The sequence below is a fragment of the Phoenix dactylifera genome, unplaced genomic scaffold (genome assembly GCF_009389715.1).
Source record: "Phoenix dactylifera cultivar Barhee BC4 unplaced genomic scaffold, palm_55x_up_171113_PBpolish2nd_filt_p 000281F, whole genome shotgun sequence".
NCBI classification, from domain to species: domain Eukaryota; kingdom Viridiplantae; phylum Streptophyta; class Magnoliopsida; order Arecales; family Arecaceae; genus Phoenix; species Phoenix dactylifera.
This window is the reverse complement of record NW_024067765.1, coordinates 143515-170969: the sequence shown is the minus strand read 5'-3', so window position 1 is coordinate 170969 and position 27455 is coordinate 143515. Positions and strand designations below refer to the sequence as shown.

Below are 27455 nucleotides of genomic sequence, written 5' to 3'. Positions count from 1 at the left end.
CTACAAACACCTCCAACGCATTGTAGTTCAAACCATGGTATATTTATTTCTCGTATTGCCCAACAAGATAATTGCAGCAGTTACAACATTTAATCCTTTATTCCCAAGAATGCCAGTCAAAGGCTGCCGGTTTACATTTTCTATTTATAGCGGTAGACAACAATTTTATAGGGGATCAAATGTAAGCTGACGATGGCATTGTCAAAAGATTGGGGATTGGATAATGATGGCTAACAGTGCATAAGTAATTGATATTACTCTGAACATAACTTAACATTGCTTCACATTATGACCTATGAATTTTTCAAATAAGATTTTAAAATTAAACTGGGAAAGTCTTATATAAAAATAGAATCTTGAAAAAAATTTCATCAATGGATCAGATAATAAATAAAATTGATGGCAAGTCATCATCATTTCTTGGATTCCCTTGTACAGAATAAACTACAGCACCATTCGCCTCCAATCTCTACCTGAGGAACAGGTCAAACAGAAGCACCACCTGCATTCAGATTGAACCAAAGCAAATGTCAGAGCATAAGATGACAACTTTTATCATACAACAAGATCCTGGGAGTAACCTTCCTGGTTGGAGAAATCAAAGCTGACAGCCACCCATTTATCATCACTGAAGGGCAGCAGGGTGGCACCAACAGGCAAGACCAGGTCAGATTTACGTGGATATACCCGAATCCGGTTACACAATAACGAGCAAGTTGCTCCATTGTGAAATTCAGTATCTGCAGTTGCACCACCATGATTAGAACCATCAGAAAGACTGGAATCTGATGAAATTCCATCTTCAGAAAAGGCACATTGCCAAGTTATATGCTCTTTCTTTGATGCAATCTCAGCGTCTGGATTATAAAGATGGGCCATGGGATCTCCCTTCATTGTGATTTCAGGATCCTTTAGATTATGAACAGTAGCAGACTGATCATTGTGAGAATCAACATTGTTGTCCATGAGTCCATTGGGTGAATGGTTTTTCTGATTATCAGGTAGAGACTGCATTGAATCAGTTGTGATACAGTCATGCCTATCTGCAAAAATATTGGAGAATTTATAGCCTCTTAACAAGGGAATTTTCATGTTGCATATACTGGCATGTTTGAGGTTATCTTCACAACCATAATAACATCAATCATCAGGAATAAACTGGTTTCCCATCAATATCTGATGAAATATATCCAAGAAAAACAACTTTCACGGCTTGCACATGGCACAAACATATGTAACAAGTGAGTGACAGTCACAAGAACATCAATAAGAAAGTCATGGTTTGTAAAAGGTCTATGATTCAATATAGATGAATGATATTGTACGTGAATATGCAAAGTCAGCCAAAAAACAATGAACAAAATGAGCAAGTCTACGTTCAGCACTACTTGTACAGGATGCATATTCACATTTATTCTGTGGTAGCTCTACAAGGAGGCAGTACTAGTTTTGAACCCTGAGGCATGTGACTGATATGCCATTGGTTTTGGAGTAAGGTTGTGCTTATTTTTGTGAACCCTGAGGCAGTACTAGTTTACTCCAAAATCAGCACTACTTGTACAGGATGCATATTCACATTTATTCTGTGGTAGCTCTACAAGGAGGCAGTACTAGTTTTGAACCCTGAGGCATGTGACTGATATGCCATGGGTTTTGAAGTAAGGTTGTGCTTATTTTTGTGGCACACATGCATACATGTGTGTGTCTCAATAGAGTAATCAGCTATATCTGGAAGTATATATTGACAGGGCTTCATCTGAGTCGTGTATAGGAGTTTTCAGTCAACCAGGCACAAAATCATCTGCAGAAAATTTGGATCATGTATTTACATGAAAGAGACTCTCTATATGCTTGTGTAAAAGGAGCATCAGTCTGACTAATACACCGAGATCAGAAAAATAAAATATGTATATGAAAAACTTTTCAACTCTTTAGCTTCAATCACAACAAAATTGAGATATTCACCTGAAGCAACTTCATCCTCTTTGTCAACCTTGACCCATGAAACTGGAACTGAGACATCTCTTCGCTTGTGCAAGTTCATGATAACTGCTGACTCTGAGCTTGAAATCGCAGATGCAGGTTCCTTTTGAAGTTGGCAGCTTGAGGAAAGACCAGAAGGAAATCTGCATATTCTACCTAAAAAGGCATTAAAACAAGTTAACATTCTTCCATTCCAACCCATCCAGAAGAGGAATAACATACTAACAGGTACGCCAAACAACTTTAACCTCTTTGCATATAAAATATAAAATCACTTTTTAAAACCAATCAGAACTTAATACGATGACTTACGTTCATTGAGCTGACACCAAGCAACCTTTGCAGCATTCATTTCTGCCTGTTTTTTAGTCTTTGCAACATATCCCTGAAAACTTTCACCTTCAACCTCAACAGTGGAGGAGAAAATGGGCATATGACAAGCACCATCCCTGACAGTCGTGTATGTTGGCAAGGAAAAGCCTTCTTTCTGTGCTAATTCCTGTAAAAGGTTTTTGTAGAAACCTGTTTCACCCTGCAAGCAAGGAACATATTGATGATTATGCTTAGTAAACCTCTAATCAGAAATATAAATTGGAGGACAAGATTCCAAACTTGCCAGCTGATTTTCTTCCATAGAAAAAGACATCAAAGCAACTTTTGCAGCATCATGTTCTGCTTCCTTCAGTGTGCTGAAATATTGTGAACTCTCAAAATTTTTTCCATCAACTGTAACTATAGCCTTAGAGCGAGGAGCATGAGGTAAACCCTCGCAAACACCGGTATATCTTGGTACCTCAACAATTTTCTTCTGCACAAAATTCTGCAGCTGACTCTTGTATGAGATTTGTTTTTCTACAAGTAAAAGCTTTAACTTAAGTCCATTGAAGGAATAAAATTATCTCAGCATATTTTGACTGACAAAATGGGTAAAGTAATCCGACACAACATGGGCATTATTCATCTGCTTATAGACAGGATGACACTTGCAAATATGTCTTCCACTAGACATCTTAATTCATTCTAAAAGGTCCTATATGTGTTTATTCCAAAAGCATTCAAAGTTTCACTTGCTTTACTAAAGTATAGCTATCATTGAGAATTTCCAACATAATGATAACAAAAGCCATTGTCCAACAGAATAAGCAAGATCATGCAGTACAGTAAAATGAAATCCATGTTATTTACTAATGCAAAGATATAGAAGCATAGCATAAAATTATTCATCCACCCAGCATTTGAGGACAGGTACAACTTGAAGACTGAAAAAAACAATTTTCAAAAATATGTTCAACCAGAACACATCAACAATGTACCCAGATATATGGAAAGAAACAGACAGAGAGAGAAGGAAGGCACCTCCTCTATCCTTGAAAAACTTGCAGCACTTCTATGAACAGGATGTTCAACTCTTCTTGATTCTTGAGACAGTAATTATTTGCCCGATTGCTATCCAAAAGCACAAATCTTTCGAAAACTATGTATCTAATGATACTCTGGTTTCTTTCTTATCAATAAATATGCATATTGGATAACTATTGAACTCCATTTCACTATTTTGTCCAAGGTACGCCGTACCGGTCCGGATCGGCGTACCGGTGGCCGGTCCGGACCGGTACGGTACCGGTCCGAACCGGTACGTACCGGTCCGAACCGGTACCGTACCGGCCGGTACCGCGAGCCAGACATTTTTTTTTTAAAAATGTTGTCTCTGTTGGATCTTAAATTAAGTGAAAATTGATGTTTTTTTTTTGCTTTTTTCATGATTTTTGATGTTTTTATATTTAAATTTAGGGTTGAAATTTGAAACATATACGATGCATGATTGCATGTTATGTTTTCCTCCCGTTCCAAATGATAAAATCATACACATAAAATATCTTCAAATTAAGATACAATTATTTACATACATTTAAAGTACTCTAGGATATCTAAAATAGGGACGAGTGCCGATGGCTCTCGTAGATATCTGGATCATAAGTATAATCAGGAGGAGGCAAATCAACCCAATCAGAAGGAACGCGCGCCAGGTTATAAGAACTGTCGGATCTCTCGCTCACGCTCTGGCTCTGAGAGGTGTCCTCTGATTGTGTAGGGGCCCATCCAAATATGGCGGAAGCAAAATCCAATGCACCATATCCATATTCGTCAGGCTGAGGCTGTGGATAATAGAATCCATATCCGTATGTTGTCGGATCTGCAGTCGTATCCTGTCTTCCTGAACGACCTCGAGGAGCCCGTCTTCTATATCCAATAATATCCTCACGAAATCTATCAGGTGGTCGACCGTGGTCCGTATCCTGTGTAGCACCCATAAATTGGGACTCACCGGTGAAATAAAGACCACCCTCCGACTGTATCTCATGAGTATCATACTGTCCTCCGCTCCCTCCATGGCTAGAAGATCCATCACCACCAGAACCTTCATCGCTGCTAGTCCAAGTCTCTTCCTCGACACTCTCCATTGGGATTCTTTGTTTTCCTTTCCTAGCCCTCTCTGTCTGGCTCCCCTGTGCCTGCGACTGATCAGCTCTGGGAGTGCGTGGAATATTACGCTCAGCCCATTGCTCTGGATCGACCCCAGCTTCGGTGGCTATGAAGGTAGCCGGTCGTGGAGGCGATCCTGGCTCGTTAAGCTCGGGCTCCTGCTGCTGGCCTACAAGCCAGCCGAGTAGTGGATCATCGTCATCAGCGGTGAAGAACCCGTAAATCGGATCTGTATACTTGAGCTCCACTTCCTCCTGGATGCACTTTAGCCTCAACCGCAAATTGTAATGCACATAAACAAGGTCGTTGAGGCGCTTTTGCGTCAAATGGTTTTGACAAGAACCCACCAGGAGACCTGCCCTAGGAACCCTTGAATCAATTTGCTATACTTGCCCCGAGATCGCTAGAAAAACAAGTTGTAGGAGATCAGATTAGAACTCTAAGAAAACTAAGTCCTTAAAACCCTAATCCTTGAAGACGCCACAAAGGTTGATCCCTCCCTTTGATAAGTCAGAATTTTGTATTCTAATCCAAGAACACAAAAGAGCATAGCAAAGCTTGCCAACACTTTAATTCATTCATAATAATCCCTTGGCTACATATGGTAGCCTTTATATAGGCTTCAAACTAAGCTATTGGAAAGGACACCATCCCCTTTCCAAGGCAATAAGTAAAAAACGTTTTCCAAGTCACAACTTCCAAGTTACAACTTCAAAATAATAAATGACACAACTTTCAAGGTTCCTAACTACGAAGTACATGAATAACTTAGGAAAAACGAGTTGACAAGTCAAAACTTCATGTACAAGTAATTAGGAACACAACAAGACTCAAGCCCAAAAGTACCCACGAAAAATGGGCCTAAATAGCATCTCCACGTGGATCAGCCTTGTTTAATGGCTCCAAGCTTTGTTCTTCAGCATTTACTATGTAAAGATAAGTGATCAATCTTGGTGAAGCCTTAGAGTCTTCTAGAGCAGCCTCCTTCTCTTGAATTTCCATGACTAGTCCATATAAAGCTTCTTTCATTTGTTTTGCCCTTGCTCTAGTCATTGGACCTCCAATTCCTTGTAATGGATCTTTGGAATTAGCTTGAACCATTCGGCCAGCCCCTTGATCTCTATCATTCCCTCCCTCCTCGAAAGGATTCGTCCTCGAATCACCTACATCAAATAAGGATAAATCAGCAACATTAAAAGTAGCACTAATATTACTATAGTTGCTTGGCAAATCCAGCTTGTAGGCGTTGTCATTGATCCTCTCTAAGACTTGAAAAGGTCCATCTCCTCTAGGCTGTAGTTTGGATTTTCGTTGTGTTAGAAATCGTTCTTTCCTCATATGCACCCAGACCCAATCACCAGGTTCAAAAACAATCTTTACACGTCCTTTGTTGGCTTGCTTAGCATATTGCTCATTCTTCTTTTCAATGTTAGCCCGAACCTTGGCATGTAAATCCTTCACAAATTCTGCCTTTTGCTTTCCATCAAGATTAGCACGTTCTTTAGTAGGCAAAGATAGAATATCCAAGGGAGTTAAAGGATTAAAGCCATAGACAACTTCAAAAGGTGAAAATGAAGTAGAAGAATGAACAGTTCTGTTGTATGCAAACTCAATGTGCGGTAAACATTTTTCCCATTGCCTTAAGTTCTTTTGAATGATGGTACGTAACAAAGTAGTGAGTGTCCTATTAACTACTTCAGTTTGTCCATCCGTTTGAGGATGTGCAACAGTAGAAAATAAGAGTTTAGTTCCTAATTTATTCCACAAGGTGCGCCAAAAATGACTTAGGAACTTCACATCTCTATCACTAACAATTGTCTTAGGCAAACCATGCAAACGAACTATGTCTTTAAAGAACAAGTCAGCAATATGTATTGCATCATTGGTTTTAGAACATGCAATGAAATGAGCCATTTTGCTAAATCTATCAACAACAACAAATATGCTGTCCTTTCCACTTTGAGACCTTGGTAATCCTAAAACAAAATCCATAGAAATATCAATCCAAGGTTGGTTAGGCACGGGTAAAGGTGTATACAAGCCATGTGGTAAAACTTTAGATTTCGCTTGTCTACATGTAATGCATTTATCATAAACAGCTTGCACATCATGCTTCATGTTAGGCCAATAAAAATGTTCATGCAAGATATCTAAAGTCTTTTGCACACCAAAATGTCACATCAGACCACCCCCATGAGTTTCTCTGACAAGCAATTCACGGATAGAACAAATAGGCACACACAACTGATTTTTCTTAAATAGAAATCCGTCATGCCTATAATACTCACCAGATGCACTCTTTTTGCATGTAGTCCATGTTTGGCAGAAATCAGAATCATTGGCATACAAGTCCTTAATCAATTCAAAACCAAGTAACTTAGTTTGCAAGGTAGTAAGTAAAGCATACCTTCGAGACAACGCGTCAGCAACGATATTTTCTTTTCCATGTTTGTACTTGATGAAATAAGGAAATGTTTCTATGAACTCCAGCCACTTAGCATGCCTCTTATTAAGCTTACCCTGGGATTTCAAGAACTTCAAGCTCTCATGATCAGAATGAATGATGAATTCCCTCGGCCACAAGTAATGCTGCCATGTTTGAAGAGTTCTCACTAATGCATAAAGTTCTTTGTCATATGTTGGATAATTCAAGGCTGCCCCACTTAGCTTTTCACTAAAATAAGCAATTGGTTTGGAATCTTGCATCAAGACAGCTCCTATTCCAATTCCGGATGCATCACATTCAACTTCAAAAGCTTTATCAAAGTTAGGCAAACTTAACAAAGGTGCATTAGTTAGCTTATCTTTCAAATCAGTGAAAGCTTGTTCATGCTGATCATTCCACTTAAAAACAACATTCTTTTTAACAAGTTCATTTAAAGGTGCAGCAATAGAACTGAAATTTTTAACAAACCTTCGATAAAAACTTGCTAAACCATGAAAACTTCTTACCTCGTTCGCATTCTTAGGTGTAGGCCAGTCCCTGATTGCCTTCACCTTCTCCTCATCCATGCTAATACCTTGAGAACTAACAACAAAACCAAGAAATACAACAGATTCCATGCAAAATGTACACTTCTTAAGATTAGCATATAATTGGTGTTCTTTCAATTTGCTAAAAACAGCATGCAAATGTTGTTCATGTTCATCCAAGTTCTTACTATAGACTAAAATATCATCAAAGTAAACTACCACAAATTGACCTATGAAAGCACGCAAAACATGATTCATCAATCTCATGAAAGTACTAGGTGCATTAGTTAAACCAAAAGGCATCACTAACCACTCATACAATCCATATTTAGTTTTGAATGATGTCTTCCATTCATCTCCCTCTTTCATACGAATTTGATAGTAGCCATTTCTCAAATCAATTTTAGAAAACAAACAAGAGCCATGTAATTCATCAAGCATATCATCTAATCTTGGGATAGGATGTCTATACTTAACTGTTATTTTGTTGATGGCTCGGCAATCCACACACATGCGCCATGTTCCATCTTTCTTTGGGACTAGGATGACAGGAACCGAACATGGGCTAAGACTTTCTCTGACAATTCCCTTTTTCACCAGCTCATCCACTTGCCTTTGGATTTCCTTTGTTTCTTCGGGATTAGCTCTATATGCAGGTCTGTTTGGAATGGTAGAACCGGGCATGAAGTCTATTTGATGCTCAATGCCTCTTAAGGGTGGTAGTCCATTAGGAATCTCTTTTGGAAATATGTCCTCAAATTCCTGCAATAAAGTCACAACAACACTAGGCAAGGAGGGGTTAAGATCGTTAGTAGAAAGATAAACATCCTTGTACATAAGTACAAGTAGTTGCTGTCTTGAGAACATAACACTCTTAACCTCATTTTTTTCAGCAAACACACTCATTTTTTTACTTTTCTCTTTTTTTTGAATACTTTTCTCTCTGCTCTCAATCTCACTCCTTTCATTTGCATTTTTCCTCTCGGACTCACCTTCTCTCTTTTTACACTCTCTCGCTATCCGAATCTGATCTTCATAAGCTTGCAAAGGTTTGAGAGGGGTTAGGACTACAGTGCGGTTGTTCATCATAAAAGAATAATGGTTTTTGTATCCATTGTGTGTAACCTTCCTATCAAACTGCCATGGTCGTCCAAGCAAAATATGACTAGCATGCATTGGTGCCACATCACAAAGAATCTCATCTGTGTATTTGCCAATTGAAAATGAAACGAGCACTTGCTTGTTTACCCTCACTTCTCCACATTCATTTAACCATTGCAACTTGTATGGATTAGGATGCTTCATGGTGGGTAACTCCAGCTTATCTACTAACAAAGTACTAGCAACATTAGTGCAGCTTCCGCTATCAATAATCATGGTACATACCTTTCCCTTCACATGACATCTAGTATGGAAAATATGTTCACGTTGCTCCTTATCACCATCATCCTTAGGCTGGATGCTAAGTGCTCTTCTTGTTACCAACATATCTCCATGTACAGGTTCTTCAATGTCAATATCACTGCAATTTTCTAAGGGTGGCATCTCATCCTCACTTGAACTAGCACTTTCAATGTCACCATTCTCCAACATAATCATAATCCTCTTGTTTGGGCATTGGGAAGCAATATGCCCAAATCCTTGGCACCTAAAACACTTAACATTACGTGATTTAGAAGAAGTGTTAGTTTCGGTTTTACCTTTTGAAATAGCAACCGAATCTTTTGGCTTTGCATCTTCTTTTGTTTTTGAGGCAGATTTGTTATCCTTCCAATTAGACTTCCATGTGGAACTAGAAGCCAAACCCGATTTGGATCCTTTGGACTTGATTTGCTTTTCTATTTTGATGGCCTTGTGCAACAGCTCCTCCATCTCCACATAGTGTTGCAATTCAACCACATCAGCAACCTCTTTGTTTAAGCCTCCAATAAATCTTGCCATGGTAGCCTCTCGATCTTCCTCTATATTAGCTTTAATCATTGCCATCTCCATTTCTTTATAATAGTCTTCCACACTCATGGAGCCTTGAACCAGCCCTTGTAACTTTCTATGTAAATCTCTATAGTAATGGCTAGGTACAAATCTCTTGCGCATTACCAATTTCATATCTTCCCATGACCGAATTGGCCTTTCTCCAATCCTTCGCCGACTAATCATCAATTGATCCCACCATATGCTTGCATAATCCGTGAACTCAACGGCTGCCAATTTCACCTTTTTCTCATTTGAATAGTTGTGACAATCAAACACATGTTCAACTTTTCTCTCCCATTCCAAGTAAAGTTCGGGATCATTCTTTCCTTGAAAGATAGGAATCTTCATCTTGATGCTGCCCAGATTATTATCTTTTGAATCATCGGCCTTCTTTCCCCTTCTAGAGTAAGATTCATAATCTAAATCTTCTTCATCATCTTCAAACATCTGCCCCCTCAAAGGTTTGATTCTGCTTGGTGATTCCAAATCATCCATTCGTGCACCAAGCTTAGTAAGTTGATCAGCAATGGCTTTCATCCATAACTTCATATCAACATCTGGTTGTTCACTACCTCCACTACTCATCTTTGTATGCTGCAATCAAAAGATTAGTATAAACAGAATAGGTCCTCACACACTCCTCTCTCGGGTGGACACTCTTTTATGGCTTTTTCTTGATGATGAACTCACACTCTTGCCTTTTACCACTCAAGCCAGCCCTCTTTATGTTCTTGAAAGAATCAAAATCAACAAATCACAAAGAGCGATCAGATGGATGGTGGCAAATCTCCAAGAAAATCAGAATTTTGACTTCGATGAGGCAAATGGTACTCACAAGAAAAATGGTCTTAAAGCATCAAGAACATAAGAAGACTTCAAAAGGAAGTAAAGGATATGTAATAGAAACAACTAGAAAGCAAGGAGAAATAAGAACAAGCTAAGCAGCCTTGTAATACGTAAAACGGTCTTGTAACAAGTGAAACAACCTTGCAACAAGGGGTCTTCAGCTTTGCAACAAGTGAAACAGCCTTGTAATTAATGCCCCTTAATCAATAACCTTCTTTCTTTCTTTCTTTCTTTCTTTCTTTTCTTTTCTTTTTTTTTCGTTTTTTTTTTCATTTTTTTTTTTTCGTCTTTTTTTTTTTTTTTGAATCAAACTAAGTAACAGAAGATTAAAGAACAAAACAGATTAGAGGAAACAAGAAACACAAGGAACTGAAAAAAAAACAGAAATAAGAGAACGAACAAAGAAACTTAAAGAAATAAAATAAGAACAAAGGAACAAAGATGATAAAGGATAAGTAACCTGATTTCAAGAACCAAATGACAAGAACCCACCAGGAGACCTGCCCTAGGAACCCTTGAATCAATTTGCTATACTTGCCCCGAGATCGCTAGAAAAACAAGTTGTAGGAGATCAGATTAGAACTCTAAGGAAACTAAGTCCTTAAAACCCTAATCCTTGAAGACGCCACAAAGGTTGATCACTCCCTTTGATAAGTCAGAATTTTGTATTCTAATCCAAGAACACAAAAGAGCATAGCAAAGCTTGCCAACACTTTAATTCATTCATAATAATCCCTTGGCTACATATGGCAGCCTTTATATAGGCTTCAAACTAAGCTATTGGAAAGGACACCATCCCCTTTCCAAGGCAATAAGTAAAAAACGTTTTCCAAGTCACAACTTCCAAGTTACAACTTCAAAATAATAAATGACACAACTTTCAAGGTTCCTAACTACGAAGTACATGAATAACTTAGGAAAAACGAGTTGACAAGTCAAAACTTCATGTACAAGTAATTAGGAACACAACAAGACTCAAGCCCAAAAGTACCCACGAAAAATGGGCCTAAATAGCATCTCCACGTGGATCAGCCTTGTTTAATGGCTCCAAGCTTTGTTCTTCAGCATTTACTATGTAAAGATAAGTGATCAATCTTGGTGAAGCCTTAGAGTCTTCTAGAGCAGCCTCCTTCTCTTGAATTTCCATGACTAGTCCATATAAAGCTTCTTTCATTTGTTTTGCCCTTGCTCTAGTCATTAGACCTCCAATTCCTTGTAATGGATCTTTGGAATTAGCTTGAACCATTCGGCCAGCCCCTTGATCTCTATCAGGTTTCTTTGTTTGCTGTGGATAAGGGCAAAGATGGACCAATTGCGCTCACATCCACTAGAGGAGACTGTTTGGGAGAGGATCCGGATAGCTATCCGCTTTAGATTTCTCGCGGATCCGCCAAAATGCACCCACCATTCAGCTGCAAAAATATTTATGAAAATTACATATATGATAGTTCCATAATAGTAACTAAGTAACACCAGGTGAATGTTTTCCTGATGTGTCACGTACCTGGATTCATATTGTGTTTGCTAACGACAGCCGCTCGTTGGCCAAAACTGTAGCTGCCCTCTCTAAATAATTTGCTCTGTGAAAAATAAGCATAAGAAAACTATGTTAATAATTGAAGATGCCGATATACTTACGCATGCTGGTAATTACTAAATCATAATTACCTCTTCAAGACATAGGGCCGCTTTTTCTGGATCTGCCTCCATCTTGTAAATCACATTACGCAAAGCATCCAGAAGTGTTTCATCCATACCAATTCCATCTACGCTGTACTGAAACCGGGGGTTTAGGTAGTATGCTGCACATATACGAGACTATCTTAGGCTAATTATATAATTATATCCATCACTATAATTGTCACTATAATTATATCTTAGTTTACCTGCTAGATGTAATTCTGTACCCATTTGCGCTCCCCACCGTTGCTCAATGATGTTGATGTATGACCGGCCATGTGCTGGATCTGCCTCCATAATCTGATCCTTTGCCTTGACCATCATGTGATACAAAAACCCCATTTGGGGATAGATCTCGCTATCTACAGCCCGCAGCACTTCATATAATGGTTTGATAGCTTTGACTATTGTAGTAGCCCGCTGCCAGAATGGTTGTCTCGTCACCAAGTCTTCTATCTTGCTCCCTTCAGTGCCGGCATAAGAATATCTACTATCATACCACTCGGAACTGGCAAACATCTGACGTAGGGCTCCTCTCTTCTCGAGTATGCTATCAAGTGCGATGAAGTTGGTAGCAAACCGTGTGACTCCTGGTCTCAGAATCTCTCCTCCTGCATACTTTCTTATCAATGAAAGGACCCAGTTATGGTTATAAATATACCTGGTAATGCGTTGGGCTGTCTCCACCGTTTGTTGCACCCTACGGATCTTTCCAATGTCCATCAACATAAGATCGATACAATGTGCAGCACATGGGGTCCAGAAAATATGTGGCCGCCGCTCCATCAAGACCTGCCCGGCAGCCTTATATTGCGGCCCATTATCAGTGACGACCTGCACGACATTCTCCTCTCCTACCATATCAATCACATCCTCCATAAGTTTCAGCATGTACGAGGTGTTGTGCACATAAGCCGAAGCATCAATCGACTTGTGGAAGAAGGTCTTAGCATCACAGTATGTCAGAAAGTTGATGATGCTCCGCCTGGTCGGACCGGTCCAACCATCGCACATGATGGTTAGTCCATATATGGGCCACTTGCTCTTGTAGGAGTCAATTCAATTCTCCAGCTCCTCCTTATTATTGTCAAGAAGCTCACCGTATATGTCCTTCGGGCCTGGAGGAGCTACACCGGGACCGGCAGCTTGTATGGCGGCAATGGCAGACCTGTAGTATGTATTGTCTGCCACATTCGCTGGAATGTGGCTGAAGTGAAACCAGGATCCAATAGCTCGCCACATAGTTTTCTTCTTATCCTTCATCCACATTGTGTCTACCCTCTGCTGCCTTGAATCTCTACTGGGGAGAGCATGCGGATCTACATCATGAATTGTCGCTCCTTGTGGAATTCCTCTAGATGATTTCTTTCGGCTACCAAAACTATCCAGCATAGATGCAATCCGGCCACGTTCTTTGCCGACGCCCTCCCTGACTGAAGTTGTCCTCAAGAACTCTGGATCTTGTCTAGTGCTCCTAGAACCGCCGTCCGACTCGTATGCAGAGGGCCCAAATCGAGCCCTATACCTGGCCACCTCCTCCTGCTGCCACTGATCATCCAGGCTTGCATGCATTGCCGCCTGAATATCTGCCTCCTCCTCATCTAGATTCTTGACCTCCTCTGGCTCCCTAGAGTGATAAGAAGGTGGCTCTGCCGCTTGGCGATCGACCTCCGCCCTCTTCTTGGAAGCCATCTCCTTCGCTTCTTTAGCCTCAGCGAGATTCTGCCTCATCAGCACACGAATCTTGCTAGGACAATTTGAGCACGTAGCAACCTCACCGGAATTTCCGGCTAAGTGTTGCTTCAACCTGGTTACCCCTCCTCCCTTGAAAACCTTGTCGCAAAATTTGCATTGAAACTGGTGTCTTTGCCCCTCACTTCCAAGTCTTCGCCCATAAGACCAGCCAATATCACGCTTTGCAGGGTTCGTTTTTCTTGATGGCTCCATTTCTATCATAAAAGGACAACTTATCAAAAAATTAAGCTAATAAAGTAAATTTTTTCATTATCTTATTATTTAAGTAGTTTATAAATTATTTTTTTAAATAAATTATTAACAAAATTAATGAAATAACATAGGACAAAAAAACGCACCTTAAATAGTCTCCGCTGGATTTTTTGGGCAGGACCTCCTCCTCAATTTGTGGGCTATCTCTCAAATCTTCCCGTCTCTGATTATTCTTCAGAGGCTCATTCCTGAATTTTTTATTAACAATGCCTCTCGTTCGGTTTTTATAACCGAACGAGCGAGGGTGCTGTCATCAGAAAAGAAGTGGCACTTCTTGTTTTTTTTTATGGGAAGGAGTGGCCGGAGGCCACTTCCTTTCCCATCAAAAAAAAAAAAAAAAAGCTGTGGCCTCGGCCACAGCTTTTTTTTTAAAAAATTTCAAAGAAGTGGCCCGTGGGCCATTTCTTCCTTAAAACCACGCGCGGGCGCGTGGTTTTAAAAACCACGCGCCACGCGGTGGTTTAAAAACCACAGCGCGTGGCGCTGTGGTTCCCAAAAAAAAAAAACCCTGTTTTTTTTTATTTGAAAGAAGTGGCCCGTTCCTTAAAACCACGTGCGGGCGCGTGGTTTTAAAAACCACGTGCGGGCGCGTGGTTTTAAAAACCACGTGCGGGCGCGTGGTTTTAAAAACCACGCGCGGGCGGTGGTTTAAAAACCACAGCGCGCCACGCGGTGGTTTAAAAACCACAGCGCGTGGCGCTGTGGTTCCCCCAAAAAAAAAAAACCTATTTTTTTTTTTTATTTGAAAGAAGTGGCCCGTGGGCCACTTCTTCCTTAAAACCACGCGCCACGCGGTGGTTTAAAAACCACAGCGCGTGGCGCTGTGGTTCCCACAAAAAAAAAACGGCTTTTTTTTTAGAAGTGGCCCACGCGTGGCGCGTGGTTTTTGAAACCACGCGCCACGCGGTGGTTTTAAAAACCACAGCGCGAGGCGCTGTGGTTCCCCCCCCAAAAAAAAAAACACCGTACCGGTGCGAACCGGCCGGTTCGCACCGGTACGAGGCCGGTACCGCTTGGTACCGGCCGGTTCACAGAAGAAAACTGGAAAATACCGGTTTTCATCTGTTTCCGGTACCGGTCAAGGACCGGACCGGTACGGCATTCCTTGATTTTGTCCATCAAGAAAAGAATCTAACTCCACATATTTCATTACTGAATTGATGAAAATCCAAAGATCTGCTCAAATGTCCGAGAATTTGCATCAACGATCTCCTCATCAAATGGCAATGTGAATGATGCAGAAATTGTTCTCTGAAAGGATGAACCATGAGGCTGGCTTAAGACAATTAAAACAGTTTTATCCTATTTACAATTTTGCTTGCAACTTTTTCCTTCTCCATTCTCCCATTCACCCTTATCTCAATGTTTAAGACAAAAGAAATGGTTCACTTTCGTGGTTAGAACATGACCAACCAAAGAGGTAACTCTTAATTAGAACCAATTATTCAATAAATTTTAGAACCATTTAATCGACAAGTAAAATAAAGGGGGGAGAGAGAGAGAGAGAGAGAGAGAGAGAACATGACCAGTCAAAGAGGTAAATCCTTAATAGAACGATTAATCGACAAACAAATCTTAATTAGAACCATTGAACCAACGAGTGAGAGAGAGAGAGAGAGAAGAAGAAGAAGAAGAAGAAGAAGAAGAAGAAGAAGAGAGGATAAAAATGACTCGACATAATCTAGACATAAAACATGGAGATGGAAAAAGAAAATCGGCATTGTTCAAGTAGAATGCATTCACGGTAATTTATGGATTGCATTCACTACCACAAACCTAAATCATCTTCAAAGCAATCAGATGGCAATTGATGGTTTAAAGTTATTCAAGGCCCATTTGTCACCACTGTTATTTTTGTACTTAGTGAAATACCTCATGGAGATTGATCTTGAAGATAGCAGTTGTGCAAAACTTCTGCTGTTTCTTGCTGTTTCTTTCACTCTTTTTCCAAGGCAGTAAAATTTCACTCCCAAAAGCTCCAAAGATTTTACAGACTAGTTTTCAAAAAAGAGTTTCATCATACATGATGTTCAGTCTATTTAATCTTTCTTGGGTTTTTTAAAAACAAAAAAAGAAACAAAAGCAATACCAAATGGGCCCTTAGTTATTCATATTTTCTGCCTACTAACTTGTTCTTTAATTCAGTTTGATCATAATACTTTTGCTTACTACCAATTCATAGCTAATCCTATATAGTTTGAATGTCCTTTAGAAGTTCATGAACACAATTAAATTTGATCTCATGGATTTATACAGAAACGAGAATCTTTAATTTTAAATGTCAAAGCTCATGATGAGTGCAAGTATGCATGTATGTTGGTGTTGCTTTTGATCATAAAGAAATAACAAAAGATGTCAGATACATGTCTTGAGGGCTTTCCTTATCACATCCTCAGGTAAAGATACATTGATACATCCATAATTATTGTTTTCACTTAAAAGGCCTATCACAAAAGTAGCATCTGTAGAGCATGGAAATAGATAGGAGATACAAATACAACATGATCTTGATATGCTGAAATGGCAAATCTTACAAAGTAGGATAAAACAAATAAATAAATATTTTCTACATGTATTTAAAAAAGAAGGGGCCTTCTACTCTTAAATGGCAAATCTTGAATCATAATTTACATTACAAGGCAAATCTTCATATGCTGAAATGGCAGATCTTTACAATTTATATTAAAGATCAGCATCAACAAGTCCATTCTTCAATCATAATTTATGTTACATGGAAAAGTGAATGTGCCAAGTGTGGAACATGGGTATCTGAGCCCTCAACTCTTCAAGAATTCTCACTGCAAACTCATGTCCATGTATCATACCTTTACCCTAGAGTTCAAATCCCAATACCACCCATCATTCCAGTCTAGTCCCATATCGATACGGTACCAATATGCTTCTTGGGACAATCTAGCATCCAATACCGTATGTGCTTTTATATTTTTTTTATTTTTTCAATTTTTTGTCTTAAATAAATTTTAACATATTTTAAATATTATAATGTCCTTAAATATGGTTTTTGAGTCAATGATGGGAGTGTATGTCGTACTCGGCTACCCTCCCCCCTTCCCCTCTGTTTTCTCCCTTCTCTCCCGTTTTCTCTCTTTCTCTCAGCTTGAGACCCTTTTCACAAATGAAGACACATGAGAGCAAGCACAGGGGCTACATTCTTCTTTTTTCTTTTTAAACAAAGGGACCTAATTGGGTCCCAATTGTTCCAGCTGAAACAGCCTTGCATTACACCATCCTGACCGATTCCAAGCAAGATAGTGTGACTCATGCATGAATCAATGTTCCACATCCATCCAGCATACCATCATCTTTATGGAAAAATGAGAATCCAACGGGATGTGTCAATATTGTCAGTCCCTTAATCCTTGTCCTTACCCACTTCTAAAAGAGGTGCAATCAATTTGAAGCAAACCAAAAGGTCCACGTAACATGGGTCATAACAAAAATCACAAACCAAAATTTAAAATTCATACTCCAATAATATCAACATCACAAACTTCAAATGTTCAAATTTATCCATCCATCATTAAATGATCGACATTTGCAAAAAGAAAAAGGGATAACAAAAGAAATGAAAGCCCTTCCCTCATCTCCAGAGGAGTCAAGTACCCTAGTTGTATCAAAGAAATATTAGGAGATCTTTTCTCATTCGAAAAAAAATACCTAGAATAAGAATCTGAAACATATTCTATAAGTATTTGGCAAATATCGATAGCAAACCAAATCCAATACAGATAAGAATGCAATTTGAAGTATCCGTGCTTCCTAGATGGTATGTTTTTTACTCCTTTTTCGAACATACAACTAATTCTCAAAATTACACATCCTTCTAATTTAAATTCCAAAAACCACCCTAAGAATTTTTTTTTTTTAATTACAATGATTTCGAGTCTAGCAGTATTACCATCCAGCTATAGCTCTCTTAAATTCATCTTGATAAGACTTTGGAAATACCCAGCCATTTTGGCAAGAAAGAATACTCCAACTTTAAAATAAGGTAATTACCTCTTAAGCTTTTTTTAATTTGGACAAAACTTCATAACAATGATTGGTCCTAATCATATTCTCAAGAAAAGCAACATTTGTAATTGACCTATTGGTTTGCTTGAAGATACTGGAATTTTAGATAAATGTTTGATGAGACAGAATATCATCCAAGCAGTAAGAACGAAAATGTTGGAAGTTTCTCTAGGAAACTCGGTTACCTAAATCTAAACAGTGAATAGTACTTTTAAACTTGAGTTGTTAAAACCCAAGGAATCAACTAAATATCCCTGGCAAAGGGAGGAAATAGACTGCCAAATGTCGATATCAGTAATCTGAATGCAAACTCAATAAAATGTGCTTGCCAACTGCCTAGTAGAAAGTTGCATCGACAAACTGTTTCCTGAGAGAACATGCAGCACAACATTCATTTGCATCAGCACACCAATTCTCATTACATAAAATTTTCACACTCTCGTTCTTCTAAAAAAATTATGAACACTAGGGAAGGCTTCATGCTAAAACGAAAAGGCCACAGGATTCTGTTTCAGAACTCCATACTTAGAGGAAAGGGCATAGAGATGATAAAGATATAAGCATGTGAGAGGGGTTTTACAAGCCCTAGAACTGATATTTTTCAAGTTGTTATTAATTAGTTCACCCAATAGCTTGGTGTTTTTTTATCAAATAAAAAGTTCCATCTTGGTGGTTTTATTTGCTCATAAAGCCTGTGAATTTGCTTCAAATTAAAGTATTGCACTAATTACATGCAACATACAAACACCTGACCAAAGAATTTGGAATTTGGATAGAATTATTCAGTCAACATCACTGATGCAGCCCCTCAGGATAGGGCCACAAATAAAGTGGATATGTGCAGAAATAAATTTTAGATCTGAATGGATTTGAAATTTTTTTTCTTTTATTACATTCAAAGAAATGAGAAATAGGGTAAAAGTAGGAGAAAAGAGAACAAGAAGGGTTTGAATAGAGGGGAAGTACGGAGAGAAAAGAGACAATATCAAAGGGGAAAATCACCAAAAAGGGTTACTTCAATCAATAAACTTCATAAATCATTCATAATTCTTCACTACCCATATATCCATATTTTTATATATTCAAACAACCCTAAAATAATATTTCCTAGTCATGAAAGAACTCCCAAATTACCTGTTATGGGTTTTGGACTCTAATTTATATTTTAGACTCAAAAAAGGACTCATATTCAACCAAAAACTCCATTATATTAAATGCACTCACTTTGCTAACAAAAAATAACTGAAGACTATCAAAGAAAATATTTAGTTCCTAATTTCTTATGATCCCGCATAAAAGACCATGAATATCTTTCCCGATCACATTCCTAATGAGTTTAAAACATTTCTAAGCCAACCTAGAGACTTACAGGACCTTTAACCTTCCAATAGATTGATTGCAAGGAACTTGTCCATGGAACTTCATAATCAAGTTATGAAATCCCGTGGTGGATTGGACAAACACGTAGCATCAAAAAGATTTTGTGGACAAGATTCGCACAATGAAAGTGCTTGATGTGGTTTGCATCTAAATCAGGTTTAGTTTTGTTGTTTTTAATTTTTGTTATGATTTTAGTTATTTTGCTTGTTTTTGTTGAGGCCTAGAGATCTTTTATATCAATCTTCAGGGAGTAGAGTAATTTTTTTCTTTTTTTCTACAATTTTATATGCACTTTAGAAGGCGTTTGGTATGGGGTGATCGTCCCAGAATCAAGGATGATGTAGGTGGAGGTGATGAAATCACCGCGTTTGATTGCACCACGGTGATCCTACGTGGCGGTGATCCTAAATCACCTCCATTCCTCAAATCACCGCCCAACCTAGTGACAGGATACCCATCCTTGAGATCGGAAATCCAAAATTACCCCAGGACAGTGATCCTGTGTTGAAAGTTAAAGACAAAAATACCCCTTAATTTAGCAGAAAAATTGATATATCAATATACCATCAATATATTATGTCAATGTTATATATATATAATATTATGTTGATATTATATATTATATTAATGATATATCTTATATTATAATATATTACTAATCATATTATTATCATATTATTATTGAAGGATAATTTTAAATTATAGTAGAAATATATTATTATATTTTATATTTATATAATGAAAATATTTAATATATTACTCCTATTTACCTTATTTTTCTAATCAAAATAATTATTACTATTAAAAAATCTATTATAAGTATAAATAAAAATATTAATTCTATATGAAAATTAACATATTTTTATAAGATTAATAATTTATAGGAGTAATAAATATATTTTTATAAAATATATTAATAATTAATATATTGATAAATATATTAATATTTTATTATAATATATTTTATATGATTAATAAATATATGATAAGGGCTACTAAAAGTAGAATATGTGACAAAATTATGGAGGTATTATAGGAATTAGCATATTGACTGACATTTTTGATTCATTAGAATTAAAAACACATAAAAAATCCATCTAAAATATATCAGGGGTATTTGTGGTATTATGTGGTCGATGATCTTGGATCGTCGTACCATATCAAACAAGTTACTCATGGATATCCGAAAATTTTTAATCACTGGACCATGGCCTACCAAACACATTAATCTTAAATCACTGGGGATCAAATCACCCTAACATTCGGATCACCGGAGATCTTAGATCACCGTGGTGATCCTGTTGGGGTTACCAAATACCCCCTTAGGGTTATTTTTCTAGGAGGGCTTTTGAATCCTAATGTGAATCATATCTTGACCAATAATCTCAATGCCTCCAACAGTTTGATGGATGTCAGCTTGTAGCATTAGATTGAAAAATTTGTCAAGGAATGGATCAATGGTGTCTAATCTTAATGTTGCTCAACAAAAGAACATTAAGCATATTTTCGACGGTCAAAATTTTTAGATGTTCAAATGATGGCTCTTTTCAGATCCATTTGAGGTTGATGAACTTTCTAAGTCAATGAATTTTCAATCAAAAGAATTGTAGATGGTTGATCTTCAACTTTTTGGTATTCATCTTTATCTCGAGCTTCATATCTAGACATGGAGGGTCTTCATCCAACTTTCATGTATCCATAATCTGTATGCATCTCAGGGGGCTCAAAAAATCCAAAGAAAGAAAAGCCTCTTTCGAAATCATTGATTAAGGTAAGGATGGCATTAGACATCATGGAGATACAACAATTGTACTCTTCCTATTGTTGATGCCAAAGTATGCCATACCGCACCATACCGTACCGTGCAGTACGGGGCACACCATACCGTACCGGACAATATGGGGCGCACCATATCATACCGGTTCGGCACCAGTATATGGTACGAGAGGCGTATTGATATTCCGTACATTGAACCAGCTCTCGCACTAAGCGTACTGACATAATAACAAAATGGTACCAGTACAAGGCCCGATATCGAGATGGCATATCTTGGTTGACGCCACTCCTTCCATCATCAAAGTCACTATCATCTTGTCGGTGCCTTATTTAAGAATCAATTTGTCACAACTTAACATGGCTTTGAGGCTCTGATATCATTATGATGCAACCCTTCAACACAAGGCCACAGATAAAGCTGATGTGCCCAAAAGTAAATCTAGGATCTGAATAGATCTCAATTTTTTATCTTATATTTCATCTAGAAACAAGGAGAAAGAAAGTAAAAGTAGGAGAAAAGAAAAAAAAGGAAGAGTTTGAGTGAGGACAAGAAGTATAGTAAAAAAAGAGAACAACATTATAGGGTAAAATCTCCAAAAAGGAGTTACTTCATTCATGATAATATATAAATCATACATCATACATAATTCATCACTCTTCATAGATCCACATTTCTAGACACTTAAACAACCCTAAAACAATGTTTCCTAACTCTCAACTTATCCAGTATGGATCGAGGACTCTAAATTACATTAACTTATTAGGACTTCTAATTAACGAAAAACTCCACTATAACAAATCTATTCACATTCCTAACAAAAGATAAGTAAAACTTTCTAAAAAAGTAAATTCGCAATCCCATATTATTGCACATAAAGGATAATCAAAATCTTTCCAAAACACAATCGTTAAAAATCTTCTAACTAAATGCAGATTCGGGTAGCCTAAAAGCTGACACAAAATTACAAGAATATAAGACTCAAATATTACCTATTCCCTGAAGACTTAAAAAAGACATCCAAGATTCAATAAAAATGGCAAATCAATTGAGACTAAAACCCAAAATTAGAACAACTAAATTTAATTTGGAAGAACTACATCAATCATTGTTCAAAACTTTTCCCATCAGACATACAGGCCTTGTCGACTAGGAGAACAACAACTAAAAGATGAGAAGTCTTCATTGGAAGTATCAAGCCAATTTAACAATCAGCTGTCAATCTGATGTTGCCGCTCTATATTCGCTCAGGATTCTAGGCCAAGATAAATTTAGGGAAGAGATGGAGCTACCATGAAACGTATAGGGTTAACTTGAAGGTAGATAGATCTATCTTACTGCTCATTGCTAGTTTCAGACAACTAAGAAGAGACACTTCAAAATTTTTCTACACATCGAAAAAGATAGGGGGGGAGGTGATTTTTTGATGTAGGGATCTGTACTCATCTCTAAGGCACAAATTAGCCAAAGAGTGAAATGAATTGCAGTCCCATATTGAAAAATTAAGGAACATGAACAATAGTTATCTAAAGAAATTTATTTTTTTCCCCCTTAAAGATACTAGATAATTTGTTCATCGAGAAGGTGATTCTAATCAACATATCAAATACAGTGCAAGTAAGTTGGACTCCTGACTAGTACGAACAACAATTAGTTCTTTGTTTTATCTCCCTGCACTCCATTTTTCTACGAATATAATCAATATATTAGCTATCAAATGATAAATTTTTGTCCGGGAAAACATCTCCAATCAAGAATAACAATAGAATCCACAAAATTTTGATATAAAGAAACTTTATTTCTAACAGAAGATCAAGCACTGAATACCCAATCTTCAAAAAGGCATTTTCGACCAAAGGTTACAATTTTTTCGCCCCAAAAAGACCATAAAGAATGTGAAACTAAAGAAGAACCCAGAGTAAAGTATCGATTCTTTCCCACAAATATAGAGTGACCAAAAGATGACCAGGCGAACACTAAACTAAGTCCAAAAGAAAAGAATAAAACAGCAACAACACAACTGCACGTTTCCCATTCCAGTTACTGAATCCCAGTACAAACTTCCAAATTCCAATTAAAATACCATCTTTTTATAAAAAAAATTCAAATTAGGGGTGATTCTAGGAGCAGTTTTTCCCCAGAACCAGTCTCATTACGCGATTGACACTCCTAAGAAACAACCGCTCCAGAAAGATCATAAGGAACGAGATAGTAAAGAATAAACCACAGGAAAATGAAGGAAAAGAAAGTTTTTTTTTTCCCATCAGATATGATCTTAAGAAAACCAAGCGAGTCCTGAAATGATTCGAATAACAGGCAGAACCATTTTTATAGAGAAAAAAAGGATCGTTACTTGAGGAGAAGGTTTTTATGTTACTCACCGGAGGGGAGGGGGTGAGGCGGGGGCGGGGAGGGGGCGGCGGCGGAGAAATGCTCGACGGCGACCCGGGCGGCCTTGTTCTGGGCCTCCTTGGAGGACTTGGAGAGGTCGGGGGCATGGAAGGTGACGCCGTCGACGGTGACGGAGGCCTGGAAGCGGGGGTCGTGGTCCGGGCCGTCGCGGTTGCTCGTGTACTCCGGGAGAGCCCACAGCCGCTGCTGGCACAGCTCCTGGAGCCGGCTCTTGTACATTGGTCCCCGCTTCCCCTGTGCGAGAGACGGCCACCGGAGGGAAGGGGGAAGAGGAGTGAAATAGGAGCGACGAGCCCAGTAAGAGTGACCGGGCTAGGCCATTCACACCGTAATAACCATGTTTTTTTATAGGATTCCTTTTTACCTCTTTTTTATAGGTTTTCTATTTTTCTAATACCATTTTTTCTAGGATTTTCAGTGATCCCCGCTGTCAAAAAATTTTCTTGGAGGAAAAATGGCTATGCGAAATTATGAATGATGTTCCTTTTTTTATACAAACAGTAAAATCGTGATTTTGGTTTATTATGAGCATAGAATTAATGTGTTATTGAGATCCTTGTCATTTTTTTCCCAGACTAGGAAACTTGAAAGATAACTAATGACGATGAAGTTATCGTGTTTCCTTATCATTTTCAGTAGTTTTTTTCTAAGAAACTCAATAATGTCATCGTTGTGTTTATTGATACATTTTTTATGTGAGGGTATTTTAGTGCTTCTAATAATGCATGCCTTTACAATGATATTCCCTTAATAGGCTAAATCACCAAATTAACCTTGTAGGAATCATCATGCGGAAGATAGGTATATTTTGGTTTATTTCTAATAAAAATGCATCATTTTTTGTTCAATGCATAACATTAAATTTTTACACCTCTGCATTATCTTTTTAAAGTATCTAATTGGAATCATAATCTAGGTTCGCAAGATAGCACAGTATGTATAATCAGCACAGTGCAAGACAAGTGAGGATGCTAATCATGCATGCACCTTAAGAGTCCTAAAGTTTTGGCGAGACAATGGTGGCTGACCTATTAGCTTAGTTAGGAGATAGGTGAGCATCTTAAGAATATTAGTTCATTCGATCATATATTCATACTTCTGTAACTATGTAATTATATTAGTCGAAAGTAATAAAATAGCATAGCCTTTTAAATTTTATATTTATCTTACGTGTCTCACGCAATGTTACATACTTCACATTGATGGCTCAGCCATGAATATTCTTCAACACTCAACCTACTTTTTAGCAGATCAGGTCAATGATTTTCAACATAGACTGGCCAAGATTTGATATTCACCATCTATTGGCCAATTTAGGAGAACTGATTCAAGTCCCTGGAAGCAGAGATGACCAATGTCTGCTAAGAAGCATGATCTCCAGAGAAAGAACGAAAGTAGCCTATAAACTAGCGTCCAAAACTCTCATAGAAAAGTGGAAGAGGCTAAAAGAGTTGTGAAAAGCCAGTAAAATGGAAGCCATCATAGTAGGGGAATATTATCCATATCGACCTCTTAGCCAAAACTTTTGTGGAATTTCTTCTTCTAGGTAATATAAATTGTTTTATTTATCCAACTTCCAGACCGGATTTATTACTTCTCTGATCTTCTAGTAGCTTTTCTGTATAGCACTAGGATGCATACTATCCATAATCAATATGAGGATTTCTAATTATACATACTACCGTGTACCAATCCAAATCAACTCTTGTGTTATCATGTTGCTCCCCGGCATTTGCACTTGGAATACATGCCACATAGAAAAACTTTGGAAGTACCCTTTGAGTAGGTTGCCCTTCAGGTCTCGTGATGCTTGCAAGCGATACTATAGAGTTGTTATAATTTTGCCCTTCACTCCTAGGTAAATAATCATGAATTACTATCAACATGGATTTACCGACTACATTAATGATCCTCGACAGCTTACCAAGATCGACAATTTTCAATTTCAGTCAGGTATTGATTGAAGCATTACCCTCATTAGTTTGGTATGTCGTAACCTTGATGGCATAATTTTCGTGCTACCTTTGTCAATGAATTCTAAATGCTCCATTGAATAGTCTTCTATCATTTTCTCCTGATAAGTTGAAGTCTCCATTTCGGGTTCTTTATAAATCGCAATACGTCTATCTAAAATCAATTCATCCCCTACGAGAATAGGATCAGTTCTTCCACAGGATGTGCTAAGATGTACTATGGCTAAGCATATCGACTTTCAACCATAGAAACAAACTTTTCATCCTGTTCTACTATCAAAGCTAAAGATACTATATATCATTTCATGAGTGGCCTAATTATAGGAGCCATTTTCTCTGCAGCTACTTTCTTATCTTCGTTTCATAATGGCATGATGGCAACTACGCAATGTCTCATTGGGCGTGCAACGAAGCTTGTTTGCACTAAGTTGCTCTCGCACCATCTAAGGGCACAAGCATGCCAGAGAACTTGTCAACACTAATGGCAAGAGTGGATGGATACATGAGCATGCCATCAGTATTTGATCAGTTAGCAAGATGGTGATCAAAGAAAGGATAGAGAATAGTATGGGTCTAAGTGTTTTAACCTTAAAGGACTTTTGCCACCATCATACTATTGTTGGGAACCCGCCCATGCCGCTGATATTTCAAAACAAAAATCAGATGGCAGCGGAAAGGGGCATGTGCGGGATCGACGTTCATCGCATGAACGTTGTTTCTAGACCTTTCGTAATTAGGTAAGAATTAAAACTTTTAAAACTATTAGGAAGATCAAATCTTCACCTTGCGCGGGTAGATGATCACCGCAAATCTGAATTCGTGGTTTTGGAAGAGGGTTCGCTTGAAGCCGTTCAAACGTCCGGCCTCTACGGGTATCCACACGAAGCAGGATCCGATCCAAGCTCTCTATCTCACCGGGGTGCTAGCTCCCTTGCAGAGATAGCTTTTGATGGCTGATCTCCTCTCTTTCAATCAACCCTTGATTGTGCTTGAGAGGAGAAAGAAGAAGGATGAAGATGGGAAGAAGATCAAAAGCCCCTGCAGCCTTCTTCTTTTTCCATGCGTTGGAGCCAAGGAAGAAGACCAAGAGGAGGGAGACGCCTCCTCTTCTTTTCCCTTTGCTGATGGCGGCTGAACCAAGGAGAGATGGAGAGGGGGTGGCCACGTGATGAAGAGGAGAAAGGTCCATCTAGGGCGCCGGCCCTAGTCCTCCTTTAATAAGGATGAAGGGCTCCTACAAGTTAGGAGCCCTTGACTACTTTCCAAGAGGGGGCGCCGGCCCCCCTTCTCTCTTCATGTTGCGCCAACTAAGTGAAGAGGGGCTGATGCCCCTCTTACTTGGTTAACCCAATCCTCTTCCAAAGAGGATTAGGTGCCTCTCTCATGGTTTAATCCTAATCTAATTAGGATTAGCCAAATTTGGGTTCAATCTACGCTAGTCCTAATCCAATTAGGACTTGAATGAATCATGACTTAATTGAACTCTTCAATCCTAATCCAATTAGGAGTCATGTTGATTCATTAGATTAATAATTAATTTAGACTTAAGGAATCCTAATCCAATTAGGATTTGTTTAATTTTAGTCCTAATCCAATTAGGACTTTATTTGAATTCGAAGTCCTAATCCAATTAGGATTTCTAGGAATCCTACTCCAAGTAGGAATCCAATTTTAATTCAAAGTTCCTAATCTCATTAGGATTGTAGGAATCCTATTCCAAGTAGGAATCCCAGTCCTACTCCAACTAGGATTCTCAGTCCTAATCCAATTAGGACTCTAGGAATCCTACCCAAAGTAGGATTCTTGTTTCAAGTCCAATTAATTAATTCTCTTTCCTTCTTCAACTTCTTATCAATCAAATTGATTACTTGTGATTCCTAATCACGATTTCAACCATCGGATCGGTCAATACTTCTAGTGTGTGTGACCCCATA

The 27455-nt window shown here is 38.3% G+C and overlaps 1 protein-coding gene across 5 annotated transcripts; it reads right to left on the bottom strand.

Annotated features, from left to right (window-relative positions):
* Positions 1 to 300: 300 nt before the first annotated feature.
* Positions 301 to 23865, bottom strand: LOC103697756 (double-stranded RNA-binding protein 1-like). Of its 5 annotated transcripts, XM_039117846.1 has the most exons (6): positions 23518 to 23865; positions 2600 to 2835; positions 2296 to 2515; positions 1966 to 2139; positions 582 to 1043; positions 301 to 502 (listed from the first exon to the last, which is right to left on the bottom strand). In XM_039117846.1, the coding sequence occupies exons 1-6, from the start codon at positions 23765 to 23767 to the stop codon at positions 486 to 488; spliced, it is 1359 nt and encodes a 452-aa protein (XP_038973774.1). In that variant the 5' UTR covers positions 23768 to 23865; the 3' UTR covers positions 301 to 485. The 5 variants fall into 5 exon arrangements, 4 of the variants coding, with proteins under 4 accessions (XP_038973774.1, XP_038973773.1, XP_038973775.1 ...); XM_039117845.1 differs by having other exon boundaries at positions 311 to 1043; XM_039117847.1 differs by lacking the exon at positions 23518 to 23865 and adding an exon at positions 6875 to 7047 and having other exon boundaries at positions 311 to 1043.
* Positions 23866 to 27455: the final 3590 nt, after the last annotated feature.

What these genes read in the sequence shown, in the direction of transcription:
- LOC103697756 (XM_039117844.1), bottom strand. Translation starts at nt 9,999, where the DNA reads ATGAGTAGTGGAGGTAGTGAACAACCAGATGTTGATATGAAGTTATGG. An exon ending in CACCTAAGAATGCGAACGAG is followed by an intron (nt 7,215 to 7,419) that starts GTAAGAAGTTTT and finishes AAGCTTTTGAAG; the next exon opens with TTGAATGTGATGCATCCGGA.